At 42.4% G+C, this 16,261-nt stretch overlaps 1 protein-coding gene across 14 annotated transcripts in view; it reads right to left on the minus strand.

Moving 5' to 3' along the window:
- The window catches only part of LOC100695450 (calcium/calmodulin-dependent protein kinase type II delta 1 chain), a 96,272-nt gene extending 82,761 nt beyond the window's left edge, over positions 1–13,511 (minus strand). For 4 of the 14 annotated variants that reach the window (XM_005465205.4, XM_025899848.1, XM_019348648.2 and 1 more), the window contains exons 1-2: positions 13,120–13,501; positions 10,192–10,286 (exon numbers count right to left, since the gene is read on the minus strand). In XM_005465205.4, the coding sequence (XP_005465262.1) occupies positions 10,192–10,286; positions 13,120–13,181 (157 nt within the window). In that variant the 5' untranslated portion in view covers positions 13,182–13,501. Of the gene's footprint in view, positions 1–10,191; positions 10,287–10,933; positions 10,983–13,119 lie in introns of those variants that run through there. The other 10 variants (XM_005465208.4, XM_005465207.4, XM_025899868.1 and 7 more) reach the window with 7 other exon arrangements.
- Positions 13,512–16,261: the final 2,750 nt, after the last annotated feature.

Here is a 16,261-nt window from a genome sequence, read left to right on the forward strand (position 1 = left end):
TTAATGTTTTCATGGCTTGTTGCAGTTTGCAACTTTCAGAATCTGAGCCTTGTATTCAGTGAGCGTACATCTTCCTTTATATTTTTATTTCCTGTCACTCCTGAAAACGACCGACATCAAGAAAACCAGTTTTCCTTTTAAAGAGCACGAGGGAACTGCCACAATCTACCCACTTGTAGGGCATTACATGAATACATGATACAAAGCAGGGAGGGTGTTTAGTAGGTGCACGGGAACAGTCCCTCATGGGTCACGGACACATTCACGCGCCAATGAACACAACACAACCAACGGACAACGGAACGAAAAGTTCAGAGCTCTTTGTCATGAGGAACAATGCCCTCCCTCTTTCCATTTCCAGGAAATCTAAAGTAAACCAAGATAAGAAAAGGACAGAGTACGACTCTCCCCTCACTGAGCCAACTGAGCAGTTTATTAAGGCGGAGGAGCACACCATTGGAAGATGGTGTCACTCGACAGGAGCACCCAGTCTCTGTCTGACAGACAAAGAAGCCCTAATTAAAATAGGCACCTGTCCCTCAACTGGCTGCCCTACTTGGCTAAATAAGGATTTAGAGTGAAGCCCAAAGGAATTACTCCAGTTTGTGTCTGTGGGTCAGAGAGATAGGCAGAGACAGCACCCGAGTTAGGAGGGTTCTCATTCCTTAGTTATAACAGAGCTATGACCAATGACAAAAAGTAAGAAAGAAAAAAGTTGCTCACTTTCCAGGGTAACGTGAAACAGAAAAGACCAAAGTATGGTTTTCAACAAGTGCTTACTTGTAATCCTGCCTCAGATTTGTCTCCAAACCTCAGGTGCATCTTAATGATGGAAAAGCTGTTGGAGCCAAACTTTCACCAAGAAGTAACTCAACTTCCTGCAGAAATGTCTGTACAAGTGGCACCTGAGCCTGAAGGAAAGCCTCCAATTCCTCCGTCTAAATTAAACCTTTAAATCCAACCTTTGGTCATGAACTGCAAAATCAGGCCACAGACATGAGCCATGACATTGAGACTTCTTAGTGACTTCTTTCCAGGTGAATTCACCCTTAGTATCTGGCTGAGGCACCCGGACAGCCAAGAGGAACCAACTGAATTTAAAATTAAAAGAAAATCCTCTACTGCCTTAATAATTTTCTCACAATGTTCAGAAGGAGGTTCTTGGTTCTGTATGGCTCCCCCAAAGTGGGAACGTAAAGTATTTGTGTGTACAAAAAAGTGACTCTTAATATCATGGACTGAGTCTGATAGAGTTACAACATGCCACATTCACACATTCACACAAGCACTTTGTCCTTCTAAGCATTAAGTGCTAACATTCATACACATTCATCAGAGAGCAACTTGGGGTGGCTTTAGCTCAATATTGACAATCTCAGTGCTTATGTATGAAAATGCAATGCTTTGACTAGAAAGGCTACAGTCTAAGTGCTATAAAAATACTTTTCCCATTTATAGAAAAAGAAAAACTTTAATTTGATAAATTATTAATCATATCTTTAGTGTATTTTGTCTTCAAAATATAAATATTCACTCTACAATATCACAGCACAGGTAAAGGCTAATGACTGTTACACTAACAAAGCTGAAGAAGCACTTGGTCACAGCGGGAAGTTAAAAGTGCCTTTTAAACAAGAGGAAACCTGCAGCAGTACCAGGCTCAGGGAGGGGGGGGCTATCTGCCATAACCGGATCGGGGTTGGCGGAGGGAGACGAGACAAACACAAGAACGACCTGCGAGGATTCATCCATTCCACTTAAAACCAGAGCAACTTATGCAAACTGATATTTTACATTGCTGAACAGTTGAGGCCACGTTTCCTGGACTCTTTTGATGCTGTTGGACAGAAGCCGTTCTACTGCTTGTGTATTTTTCTTGTTGATCTCTTACATACCTCACGATCATCATCTTCCGTCCCCCCAAATGGTAAATGGCCTGGTTCTGATATAGTGCTTTTCTACTTTGAAAAGCTTTGGGGCAAAAAACAAACAAACAAAAAACAAGTTGTGTAAAGCCGTGCCTCATTCACCCACTCATACAAGCACTCTTTCCTATGCTTTGTACTCATCATTAACCCGCATTCATACTTGTGGTTAGTATCTTGCCCAAGGATTCGAGGGATCGAACCACCAACCGTCCAACCAGCAGATGACCTGTTCTGCCTCCTGAGCTACAGCCACCCCCTCACCATTCTTTCACTTGTACAATACAGTCAGAGCTAAACAGGAATATCATTAATTACATTTTTTTTAAAGCAAACCCAAACAAAAGGCTGCCTAACTTCCCCCTTGTTTGCTTGATTGATAAATTAGGCAGCCTTTTGCCACGGACTGGGGAGCCCTCATTCCCGCTGACAGCAGCTCTCTTACATGGCAGCCTCATTTCTGTTTTTCATGCCCCCTTGAGTAGGTCTAATGAGATATTTTTAGCCTGCTGCACACAGCTGTGCTTCACTGAAAAGAAGAGGAAGTCTGGGGTGAAATCATCAACATTCTAATATATACACAAACACTTGAGTTGATCTGCAGAATCTAAATTTCACAGTAATATACACAAACTCAACTGTGGCTCCCTCACTGGACAGATCACAATGGTGTAATAGGTACGTGCCATCCTGGGTTAGACAGAGGTTTCCACGTGCAAAGGCATCAATACAAATAATAAAAACATTAAATAAAATCAGATTAGTAAACACGAGGATTTTAGTGCCTGCATATGGAATCCTCCCACCCCTACACCCAAACATGAATGTATGTCGACAGCTTTCTGTGTGTTTCACATTTCACCTTTTTTTGGTGGAGGTTTCAACTGTTTAATGTTCTTCTACAAAATGTGACTTAAGTTCTGGTAGATTAATTATACCAGGAGCAATTCCAGTCAAAGCAAAGCATTAAACTAATGTGCAAACATAACCCTATTTTACAAATGTATAGGTTCAACTTCATATATCTGATTTTTGCTTTCATGGTGGGCATGTAGAGTCTAACTACACAGATTGTTAAATACATGGATACATACACAGGATTTTGAGACCGCTAGCAGCCCGCTGCCATAACATGCCTATTTTTTAGGATATATGAAGTGCAGCTTGCAGTCTTTGGAGGAAGCAACTGCAGGCAGTGGGCGCCCTCGGCATGAGAAGCTGACTGTTTAAGTGATGACAGAGACACAAGGACATGCACTTACTGAGTCATCACTTGTGCTTGTGTCACATGAACAGCTCACTGGTCATTCAAGTCATAGACCATGTGGGTCAGTCCAGACCTGAAGGATGAGCCGTGGATACAATGAGACACACTGGAGACCACATCACTTAGACTGTACACACTGCACAAGGCTCTGCTTTGTGTTACATCATCTTCCTTTTGTAACACATAAACACACACGCACTACATCTCTCTTTATCCACCTCTTTCATGTCTGGCCTTAGGAAAGGTGCTGTGTAATTGGTGTGTTAAGCCTGTGACATTAAATGCTAAGCCAACTGCTGGCACGCCACACACACACACACACACACACACACACACACACACACACACATACACACACACACCTCTGATGGAGCACTTTACTCAGGCACTCTGTGAATATGTGGGAGTTGGGTGCTGCTGCTGACCCAGTCCTTTATACCCAGTCTCTACTTGTGGGTTTTGGTGTGTTAGGAGTACTTGTGTTACGCTGTTCATCGTTTAGCCAAACGTGTCTGAGCACTGATCTTACACAATCAACAGCACAAACACTATAACATACTTCAACACCTATATGACCCCACAGACTATATTTAGCTTTCCATCTCTTTTTGTTTCCATGGGAATGAAGAGTTCACATTGAGCGGCTGGGGCCTCGGGTATTTTCCAGAAGCAACAACAAATGGCTGCCTCCTGAACCACAGCTAGCTTTTCCACAGCCTGGTGGGTTTTTCAAGTGATCATTTCCACTCCGTTGAGCCCAAGCATCACTAGGTCTGGGTTTAACCACTGCCCTACTTTTTCCTTCATACAAGACAGTGAAGACAGGCTTCCAGTTCACTACATCTGGATCTGGATGTTGCAGTTACGTTCTGGATTGCTCCAATATTATGGTTTTATTTTGAATAGGCAGTGAGATTACAGATACACTTTAAACCAGGGGTCTCAAACTCGCGGCCCGGGGGCCACTCGCGGCCCGTACATTGACGTGAAGAAATATAATGTAATTTGGCCCTTGAAGTGACGTTTTGTTAGGGAGGACTTGGTTGTTGTTGAGTGCAATGATTTTATGAAGGCAATATGAGCAGGATGTTACAGGCATGGCCCTTAAAGAATGTAGCCTCATGGGTAGTGTAGTCCGTGCTGCAGGGAGAGTGAGTGACTGCCCCGCCCGCTGTTTGTGTGAGCGCGAGGGAGGGAGAAAGTATGAGTTGCTACTGACAAGAAACAGAAGATGGAAGCATGTAAAATAACCACTGCAGCCGGTGCAGAGGGCCTGACGAGCCCAGCTGTAAGTAAGCTGTGGAGACTCGACTGTACACTGTGTTCATGTTTTCCTCCAAAACAATAAGTTCCGTTGGAGCCTTTCAACGCCTCTCTCTCTCTCTCGCTAGCAAAGTTGACCCAGACAGTAAAGCTAGTTACTGGCTACGAGCCCGACATGGAACATACTCGCCGACATATTCGCCAGAGGTCCCTTTACCACGGACATGGCCGAGGTAACAAGAGTACAAAGATGCTGAGGGATCAGCTGTGTTAGTTCAGTGACAGAGTCAAACTCTACACTTGTGTCTGCATTTTTATTTTGTTAAATACGAACACAATGTTAGCAGAGGTGCTGCCACGGGTGTGCACAGACAGAGAGGACCAATGTGTTTATTTGATAGTTCAATGAAAGGCTTCAGTTAGTTAAAAATTTGTGTTCACGTTTGCAGTTTTGTCTTGTTATACAATATTTGAAATTTTAAAAAACAAACAAAACATTTTAGGAAACATTTGTGGGTGTTTTCTTGTTTTTGTACTACTTGAACACTAAAGTGTCCAATGAGACGACAGTGCCAGCAGGGCCCACAGCTGATTCAAGTTTGACACCTCTGCTTTAAACGGACAAGGAAGACTGGGAGGACCGCTCTGCAGCAGAGTACAAATGACTCCTTCTCACTTTAATGTTCCATATGCAAGTTTGCTGACTTCATAATTCACACAATGCTTATGTGCACAGTATAAGTGGGCACCTAACCCAACAGCTGCACTGTCGAACCACCTCATTTTTCTAGGGAAACAAAAATGTTTGAAACCTGCAAAAAGACATAGAAGTCCAGTGTAAAAGGTAAGATCACAGTTTATTAAGCTCCAGTGAGCTTGAAAGGAAAGTCCTTGCACTGCTTCAGTAATGTTGAGGTCAGGCCAAGACAGTGTTTTTCTATCCACATGCGTCTGCTACACTGGCAATGTGTAAAATGAAGCCAATGCCAATGAGACCATTTCCAGAAGGTAAGTAAGTAAAATTTATTTATATAACACATTTCACAGATAAAAATCACAAAGTGCTTCACAATAAGATCAGACATACAAGTTAAAATTAATTAAAAGCGCGTTTGTATAAAAATGTCTTCAGCTGCTTTTTAAAGGAGTCAGTAGAGTCTAGAAGACAACAGCAGGGAGTTCCACAGCCTCGGTGCCTGAAAAGCCCGATCCCCACCTGTTTTAAACAGAGTACGTGGGACCACCAGTAGCCTGGTACTGCATGTGAATCAAAATATGACAATACTTTGGTGCTCAAGACTTTTGTGCAGTACTGTAACAGTTACATTCATTGTTATCATTGCACTAATCTTTTTTTTTTTTGTTAATAAATCTAGTGATGACTTTTCAAATTAAGCGGTATATGGATGCACTCTGGGCCATGCTCACAAGTGTCAGGTTGTTTAGGTCGGGGGGGTCTTCAGGTCTGGTGGCAACTCAAAGTTGCATAATCACCAGTGTGAACAACAAAATTAAAATCCCATTAATTAAAAACTATAACAACTGTCCTTCTGCCTCGGCTGTTGTTACCCTGCTGAGGTGCTGTGGGACCGTGAGAATCTAATCTGGCATGGTGCTGGCAGCTCAGGGCAGACACTACTGCCAGTGCGTTCCCAGCATTGTCTATTATTTTAAGAATATTTCATAATTATTGTTCATTCTAATGTAAATGAAGTGTTTTCACACTGTAACAGCAGATTAACATGCAGAACAGTTTCCCATCACAGACGTGTAGATTTTCTGAAAGCACAGCGAGATCTGTCAGAAAGCCTTCCTTTGATATCATGTTACTAATCCGTGTTCACTAGAAAGAACTACTGCTGATATGAAGCCAGTGTTTACAGCCACATAAGCACTCTCAGGTGGAGCTTCCTGTTTAGGATTTCTCATCACAAAGCAGCGGTGGCATTTTGGCACTCTGGCTTCTCCCTCACTGAATGTGACCTTCAGTTCAGCCTGCCCGTGTAAGTGTCTATCACAGGGGTGGGCAATTCCAGGCCCCGAGGGCCGGTGTCCCTGCAGGTTTTAGATCTCACCTTGGGTCAACACACCTGAATCACATTATTAGTTCGTTACCAGGCCTCTGGAGAACATCAGGACATGTTGAGGAAATAATTTAGCCATTTAAATCAGCTGTGTTGGTTCAAGGACACATGTAAAACCTGCAGGGACACCGGCCCTCGGTGCCCACCCCTGGTCTATCAGATCAAACAGCATACCACTGGATCTGCACGTGTTTGAAGACAGAAGGGCCTTCCTGTCCTCCATCTGTCTTGCTGACATCAAAAACTGCTGTAGGCCAGATTAAAGGGATTCCACAATTTGAATAAGTGTAATATGAATGAAGAGATTTCACTGTAAATGCTGTGATTTATCAGAATGTAACCAATCTGCTTTCACCCATATAACGTGTTAACCAGAACGCGGTGTTTAAGTGTAAGCAGTGGTGAGCTGTGTTTTAGCAATGTGACTACAACAGATGGTGATCTGACCAAAAGACCATGACAACAGCATCGCATCATATCTGCACCTTGCTTTCTTTGGGATTTCACTTATTCTGAGAGGCGTAACCCAAAGGGCTCATTGGTATCTCTGCCACTGCTTCAAAAACTCTGATTATTTTCACCTCATGATAGACAGCTCAATGATTTAAAACTAGGATGGCTGTTTTTCCAACACCTAACCAAACAGCTGGTGAAACCAAAGCTAACCAACAAGAGAAACATAATGGTTCATATAAGAGTTCTGAATTATACTTCTGCCTCTGGTTATAAATGCAAGTATTATAAACACAATCTGGGACGTTACTGTAAAGCTGCAACTATCTCTGCTAGCCAACCAGTTAGTTAACATTATTTATTACAATTTCAGTGTGGTTAAACTACCACCTGGGAGCAACTACTCAAACCCACTGGGGGGGTTTATATAGCTAAGGTGGCCTGTTGCAGCCTCCCTCGCTCTCTCCTGAAATGAACGCAGAACGACAGATGCTACAAAACCTTCGCTAATTGACTCAAATAGGTTGTGAACCATAAGATTTGCCAATTCAAATCAGGCTTATTTTTGAACATTTGAACAGTTAACCCCCAGAATAAGCTCTAATTCTCTGCTTTTGTCTGTGTTATAACTAACTATGTAAAAGTGATGGCTTTATTTGGGCTGTGTCCAACTACCTGGCTGACAGACCACAGTACGTCAGGCTGAAGGACATCACGTCTGACACTGTGGTCAGCAGCACAGGAGCACCACAGGGAACTGTGCTGCCCCCTCTTCACCTCTGACCTCTGCTATAACTCTGAATCATGCCATATTCAGAAGTTTGGGGACAACACGGCCATCATGGGGTGTATCTGGGACGATCAGGAAGAGGAGTACAGGAGTCTGGAGAGGAACTTTGTCACATCGAGTCACACAGACCACCTGCAACTCAACATCTCAAAGACCAAGGAACTGGTTGTGGACTTTGGGAGGTCCAGAGCAGGTCCACTGCCGGTTCAGATAGAGAAGGGGACATTAAAGAAACTGCTGGACATTATGGACAATGCTGGGCATCCTCTGCATATGGTCATAAAGAACCAGAGGAGTCTGCTCAGCGACAGGTTGCTTCTCCCAAAGGACCAACAGACTTAAAAAGTCCTTCTTCCTAGACGCCATCAGACTGTTTAACTCCTCACTGGAGGGGGAGGGGACACAGGAGGACAAGGAGGGCGGGGACAACTAAGCTGTAGTGTTTGCACAAACCAACTAAATAAGAACTAATCACTGTGCAATAGACATTTGGCTGCTATATCTCATTAATGAGTATATTTCATTGCTTATTTATATATCTGTATAAATGCTGTATTTATGCTTATATTCATATTCTCTTTTTTCCCTTTATTTTTTACTGTGCAGATTTCTGTCTGTGTTCTGCTACTGGAAACTGAATTTCCTGGAGGAACCTACCCGAGGGAATCATAAAGTTCTATCTCCATCTCTAATCAGTCACTTTGTAGTCTGTTGGTTACTGGACAACCTCAGAGTAATTACAAGACTTGAAGCTACCATGTTCAACCAAGAAATGTCCAGCAAATAAGCTCCACTGAAAAGGCCGACAGCCCTGTGTGACAGTAACGGCAAATCCAAAAGGGCCACAAGCAGACAGGTCATGTCAGGTAGGTCCTTTAAATGAATATAAAAGTGGATGAGAAAAAAAAAAAACTATCTACATGATACCACTGTGGTCCTGTCCTACTCCTAAACTTAGAGTGCAATTTAACAAACAAACAATACAAATGTGTCCAAGTAACAGCAAAGAACAGGAATTATACTTCAAATGCATGAACAGTCCCATTAGATAAGCATAAAATGTTATATATACATATTTATATGCCATTCTTTTTACAAACACTCCACTGTCCAACAGACCTTTTTCTCCTCATTGAGGTGAGAGCCTCAGCCAAAATAAGCCAAGCGTGGACCTGCCTATGACAAACTAGGGCTGTTCGATATAACGATACATCTCTGATGACGATATGAAAACGTCGTTTCATATTACGCCATCATTTGTTTCGTGGTGTTGCAAAATAAACTGTTTACGGCAATATTTTTTCATCGTTGTCATGGTCAGTGTAAAATTTCTTAAAGTTCTCTTTCTCTTATATTTATTATAACCACACAGAATTTACAGAAAATGTAAAATTTGGTGATAAATATCGTTGTTGGGATGATAAATGTCTTATATCGGGATATGAGATTTTGGTCATATTGCACAGCCCTGCAACAAACCATGTATTCTGCCTGCTCTCCCCTCTCATTGGTTACGATCTCCTCTCACTGGAGATATAGCAGCAGTAATTAGACCCCCACCCCCCCACCAAGGCTACAAGGTTAAAATGAGTTCCTAATCTTTCAACAGCTAAATACGTATTTTTCTTTTAGTTTTTGTTTCATTGTTGTTAGTCTCCCTTTTTAAAACCACATGTGCAAACCTTTTGCTTTCTACACACAGCTGCTAACGCTGCAAGGAAATCCCCTGCTTCCCTCATGAGCGGCTACACTGCAGTCACTCACCATCACCACGCGCCTATCTATTCAAGCCTGTCTCCTTTAGTTTGTGTGCTGTGCACTTCTGCCGATTAGCACTTTGACAGGGATCAGTCAGCAGGGCATCATCCTGGCAGCGGAAGCCTCAGCTCCTGCTGCACGGATGATGATAAAGGGAATGTTTTTGTTTTTTTTAGTAAGAAGACGAAAATTTTAAAAACAAAAAAGAGAAGCTTCTGGACAGACACTATCACAAGAAGGAACAAAAAGACAAAAAAGTTCATGAGGCAATGCTCTATAATCCTGTTTTTTAATCTGAAGACCTCAGCTCATCAGAAATCCCAGGCTCATACAGCAGAACGAGTCATAAAAAGGCAGTTCTTCCTGTCGGTGCCACTTCGATGAGTGCAATAACAAAAGCAGAAAATAAAAGTGCATTTTGAAGCTGCAGGCAGCGCAGCAGCTTACAAGGTGAAACCTGACCACATCTGGCTACTACTGAGATGACAAGGGCAAAAATGGCATGAAAAACCATATACAGTCAAAAAGAAAGAGGAAGTTGGTTTGAGGGGTGATGGGGCTAAAAAAGAAACTATTCCACTCTGAGTGTTTGACACACCAGTGAGAGGCCTGAAGCCACATTACAGAGCAGGTTTCCCAGCATGTACTCACCCCTAGCAGACAACTTCTTGGTGTTGATTATTTTTGCAGCATACTCCTGCCCTGTGGAAATCTTCATGCACCGCCTCACCACAGAGAACGCACCCCTACAGGACACAGTGAAGTCGGGATTAGCCACTGCACAACAAGACTCTTCATAATGCACAAAGACACAGCTGTGGAAAAGAAACCCTGTTATTAAAAGTGTTTTTCTATTACAAGGACTTGTCAAAGTGAGCCCACACCAGCTGGTATTCCCAGTCGAGTCTGGGTGTCACGTGTCCACACGTTTGCATTTCAAGGCCCATTTTACAACATGCACCATTCAATAGTAATACTGAAACCAGTCAGAGACTGTAACTTCCCACTTGTCATTTTTCAACATGCAGAGTAATTGTTGTGAAGCAGTTTATTTTAAGCTTCTTGGTTTCTGTTCCTAAACCCAAGCAGCAAGTGAAACCTATAGTAAAGTGAGTGAAACATGTAACAAATGAGCACGTGGGAGAATACAAATCAAACACCCCACAAACATCCCCAGTCTCACAGATATTCATTCACTTTAATATCTATACGTACGTCACCTGAGGGCGATTTGAAAACACGATATAAAAACCTGTGGAACAGCTGATCGGTGTCACTACAAAGTGAGATCAATAAAATTCACTCTGATCTGCCAGCACATGAACACATCTCCTTTAGTAGACTGTGGAACAGTCGAGGTTAATGTTTCAGAGCTCTAATGTGCAGCCATTACCCAAAGTAGGAATCGGACTTTCCACATCCATCTTACGGGTCTCCAGCTGTCCGTGTCCACAGCGAAGTGTAAACCAGGCTTTGTACTCTGTTGCAGACACAGACAGTTAGACTTCTTTGGCATCTGCTTGAAGTCGCTGCCTTGACATAGTTGGTGCACTTTAATCAGCGGTTTAACATGATCAAGTGAGGCAGCACCCAAACGGAGCCAACGCTCCTTTTTATGTGAGCACCCTGACCCTGAAGGAGAAAGCCCAGGTTAATACCCGTCGCTGTGACAGGCTTTATTGAGCCAAACTCCACAAACGAAAGCTGGACTGTGTTGAACATCATTCGTGGTATAACTCTGATGACTTTGCATATGAAATTATGCAAAGTCATCATACATAAAGAACTTTGTTGTAGCAAAGTGTAAAAACTGTCTACTTCACCTTCATGCTTTTTTAAAAAGTTTTGAATCATTTCTGTTTTTGTTTCGTTTGCCTTTTCACGCTTCTTCTCTTTGTGCTGACGTTCACTGTCACGCTTTTCAACCAATCGCTGCTCTAGCTACACATAGTGTATTTGGGAGGCCTGTATGCGAGCATGTCTGCGTAGGCTTTGATATACGATATTTCACTCTGCATATCTACACAAAGAACTTAAAGCAGGAACATTATGCCCGTGACCAGTTTCTCCAGATACCAAGAAAGAGGACACCTAGTGCGTAAGAGGTAGATGAAGGAGGCAACACTGAAGACAGCATTAGAACAGGCGGCAGGACGGGAACACGCTGGTCTGACACGCATCAGATAGATTTGCAAAGTCGTGTTTGAATCAGTCCAGCATCAAGGTTTGGGTTTTACTTCCAAGCTACAGAGTAACACAGTTTCCTTGTGTTTTTTCATGTGGCTCTTATCACCACGTCTTCTGTTTTTACTTTCTATGATGCTGCCTGTGTGTCACCCACAGCTCAGTGCTGCACGGCTGTGTCCACATAGACAGACCGCACTAATGACAACTCAACATACAGGTTAACCAAATTAAGTTTACAGTGACATTATTTGCTGCAGGGGACTGAGGGTTCAAACTAAACCACACACAGGTGACCTGACCCATCAGGTGGAACTACTGCCGATGTCAGGCAAATACATGCACATCCTCTTGGAGCTCAGACTAAAGGTCTGGTCAGAGGTGACATCACCTGAAGCACATGTGGAAGCATTAGCATCAGGAGATCCCTGAACGGCAACATCCAGTGTCAGAAACTGCTTCGATTCATCTCCTTGAAATGCAGCCACACCCGTTTCCTGCTCACCTTGCTGGCGCATGTAAACTGGAAAAGGCTTCAAACAGGCGCCCTTTCTAAGAAATGCCTCGTTGTAGGAGTGGCAAAGCATCCAATTTACATAATTCACATAACTTTGCATCTAATGGTTCTTCAATGAAGGCCCTCAATAAATGAAGTCTTTGTTTGGGTCAGAATATCCAAATATGTCACAATCCTGAAAACAAAGTGAAGCAATAATTTGAATTAATAATAGTGATGTTCCCACGTGATGACTGTTCACAGTCTGACCCCAGATCAGGCCCAAAAGCTCAACCACACCTTCCCAAACCCAGCTTAAGTTCAGCTGCGTCTGTAATGAACCGAATGCATGAAAACATGCAGTTGTTGCCATTAAGGCTTTGGTTCCTTTGCACAGAGGGGCGGGACTTTGGAGAGAAACACGTCGTTGTTCAGAAGTGACCCCACTGACCCAAAACAAAACCAACTTCCAGCATTTTTGACAGACTGACTTTGGCTTGTGACAGAAGTTGTCCTCAGTCATGTTTTCTAATCAGCATGCGTTCCTGCGCACCAATGAAAACACGGAGCCATTTCAGTCGGTTCCTCGGGCACCTTTAACGCGCTCGGTACTGACGGGCGGGGTTCATGAAATCCCGAAACACCCACAAAGTATTACAGACAGAAAACTTGGAGTCAAATACGGATTCTACAATATCTCTGCGGCTGTTGTTGTTGCGATATTAGGTGACAGTAAGATTACAGGTACAATGAAGGGTCTGCCCACAGCGCCGACTGCACCCATCAAGGTGGGGTCAGGTAGGCGGAGGTCGCTCCGTAAATCCAAAGAGCGACAGTAATTGGAAGCAGCAGGTAATTTCAGCTATAAAGATTCTGGATAAAAAGAGTCACAAACTCACTTCCCCAGCTCCTCGTACAGCTGGTATTCATCGGTAAACCTGGTGCAGGTTGTTGAAGCCATATTAAGGTGAACGAGGGAGACCGACTCGGAAACTGAAAGCCTCGCTCGTTAAATAGTCTCCACAAATCCCTCCGAGTCCCAAAGTGCCACTTGTCGCCTTGGGGAAACAGAGATAAATGAAAGCGCAGCCGGGAGGTCCTGTAGTAGGAAGCGAGTCCTGCAAGCAGCCAAACCTCCGCGTCTCTGCTCCCGGTCCTGCTCGGAAACCTCGGCTCAGTCCTGGACCTGACAGGGACGTCGCGACCTACTGCTGTGTTTGTCTCCGCCACTTGGATTAGTTACCACAGTCAAGACAAGGCAACAGACAATGACACACTTCCGGTGATGAAACCACAATAAATCCAACTTTGGACCCGCGCTTTCATGTCCTCGTGTGACGTCAATATATTTGGCAAAAAATAATAGCAAATATTTATTATTTTTTTATATATATATTAGAATTTGGGGTTTATCTGATATTTATGTCACACCAACTAATCTTAATCTCAAAGTGATTTTTTTCTCTTCTTTTTACATTTTGTGATTCTTATACTAAGGTTCACACAGTTCATGATACATAATTTGACAGTCTCCATTTTTATTAAAGTAATCAGCTTCACTCCAAGATGTTTACTGCTCTCAAAGTAGTGTGATGTGTGTATTTTTATGGGGTAAACCTTCTTCTAAAATTTGATGTTATTTCAATATTTCAATTATTCCAACTGTTTCACGTGACGTTTGAGCACCATCGTTAGAAACACCGTTTTATTTCTTTCGTTTTGTTTTATTTTGTAAGAAACTAGCACAACTTCCGCTTTTTTCCGCGTACGCATGTATGGGCCTGATGAAGCACAATTTCACCTCAGCGCTTCCTTATTGGAAATCCTGCACAAGGGCTCCCTCTACAGGCAGCAAGTCTGCCCTGCTGACATTGAGGCTATTGGAACACAACAAGTCCCTAAAACACACTTTCGTTTTGACAATCCAGAATAAACAGAATAAAAACAGAATAAAACAACTTTTTTCTGATGGTAAATAAAAGTCACAAAAAATTATATCCTCAACTGGGCAAAATTGAGTGTTATAGGTTGGTTAATTCACCCTTATTTCCACTGAAAAGGTCCCCAAAAGTTTGTGCTGAAGGCAGGAATTAACTTAAGATAAATGGAAGATATTTAATAGGGTGGAGGAGCTCTGTTTCCACATGAAATAAAGACCAGAAAACCGGACAAAGGTATGAAATAAAATACAAAATATAGAGTGATGTACTAAAACACAGCTTGATCCAAACTGTATGACTGACATGTAAAAATAAATAACTAATTATGTGTGTGTGTGTGTGGGGGGGGGGGGGTATCCTGAGAACTGAGTTTTAAAATTGCAGACGAGCGAAATGTGAGTGAACGATTTCCAAGTACAGCGAGTTACAGTAACCTAATCATGAGGAGATTATTGTGGTGCTAACAGTCTTTGTGTCATTGAGTGAAAGGATGGAATTTATTAATGTTCTTGTGCTGAAAAAAAAAAACAACCTTTAAAAACCAGTTCAACATGTAAAATGTCCAACCTGAGTAAAAATGATACCAAGATTCAATCCACGGGCTTGAAATGGAAACTTCTACTCACTGTGGTTTGTAAGGACCAAAAAGAATCCCTTCTGTCTTTACTTAGAAACAGTCCCAGATTTTCCAGTTCCACAGCCAAGCCATAACAACAGAGTTACAGTTAGTACATGAAAAGAACGGTACATTTGTCTGTTGTCAGTTTGGAAGTGTTCGGAGACTTTATGCTTACAAAAAATTTAAGCAAAACTGAGATAAATCAGTGGCCACCTAGGACAGGAAAAGAAGCTTCCTATCTGTACAGAAAGGACTCTGTTAAGTATAAGGTCTGTACTTTGGCAAATTGTTCCTTAAGGTACTTTAAAAGACACTTTAAAATCAAGTGCTCCAGTAAGATCTTAAAGAACTGAACTGGCACCATTTCCAGTCTAATCTAAAAACAGGAGGCCATTAGAAAGACTGATGTAAATGTTTCTGTTGTGTTATAGCTGAATGGCTGTGTGGACACCACTATCTCGAGTTTGGACATATTTATTTAAGACTTGCCAAGGTTTGCACTGTTACGTGTACAAAAAAGGAAAAGCCACAGAAAAACCCCTCGTTCTGTTATTTGCTTTATCTGCAGCAACGGAGTGTTTTAGGTCAACACTGCCATGACTCAGTACCACAGTCAACAGGATCAATAAGTCACAACCTTTGAAGTTCTTTTTGATACCACAAAAAATTCAATTCAGTGGTCAAAGAATGCCTTGGAAAGCCCTTCGCTACTGTTCGAACCAACTGAAGGGACATGGAGCCACGTACAGGAGACTGAAAAGCCCTGTGGGGCCCAAAAGGTCAGCATGTTGTTAGAACCAGCTTCCTGTTTTCAGACACTGATTTTATTTCTTGTGTGCAAAAGTCACTGAGTTCAGGCTACAAATAAAAGCAACCAAATATATTCAAAATGACTCAAGTTCAAGGGATACACATGCATCTTATATATATATAAAAGAAATATGAGACTAATATAAGATAAGAAAATGAAATATCGCGATTGAATATGGGTAAAATGCACATGCGCAGTGCCTTTGTTTACGCACATGGTGGAAAAATCATGAGAAGGGCAAAAGCGGATCGTTGAATGAAACAGATGAACCTGAACTGGTTTGTAAAAATGCTGCAACTTCAGTGGTGTGGAACTGGTTTGGTTTTCATCCGTCAGATACACAACAAAGAACATTTTTGCAGAACATGCAAGCGGGCCGTCATTATTACCATATTTCTCAGACTATAAGGCCCTCTTGAAAGCTTTTAATTTTCTCAAAAATCTACAGTGCGCCTTATGTATGAATTCTGGTTGCGTTTACTGACCTCGAACTGATTTTATGTGCTACACGGCGCTCAAACATCGGTCATAAAATGTTTTAGTAGGACTTTGGTAAGCTATGAAGCCGCACCGCTTGATGGATTGTCGGAGCATGAATTATATCGTCAGTTATGTCGTTATTAAAGATATATCCTGATACGTCTGTGAAGGTTCTCAGTCATCCAGGTCAT

Source organism: Oreochromis niloticus, linkage group LG3 (assembly GCF_001858045.2).
Source record: "Oreochromis niloticus isolate F11D_XX linkage group LG3, O_niloticus_UMD_NMBU, whole genome shotgun sequence".
In the NCBI taxonomy this organism is placed as follows: domain Eukaryota; kingdom Metazoa; phylum Chordata; class Actinopteri; order Cichliformes; family Cichlidae; genus Oreochromis; species Oreochromis niloticus.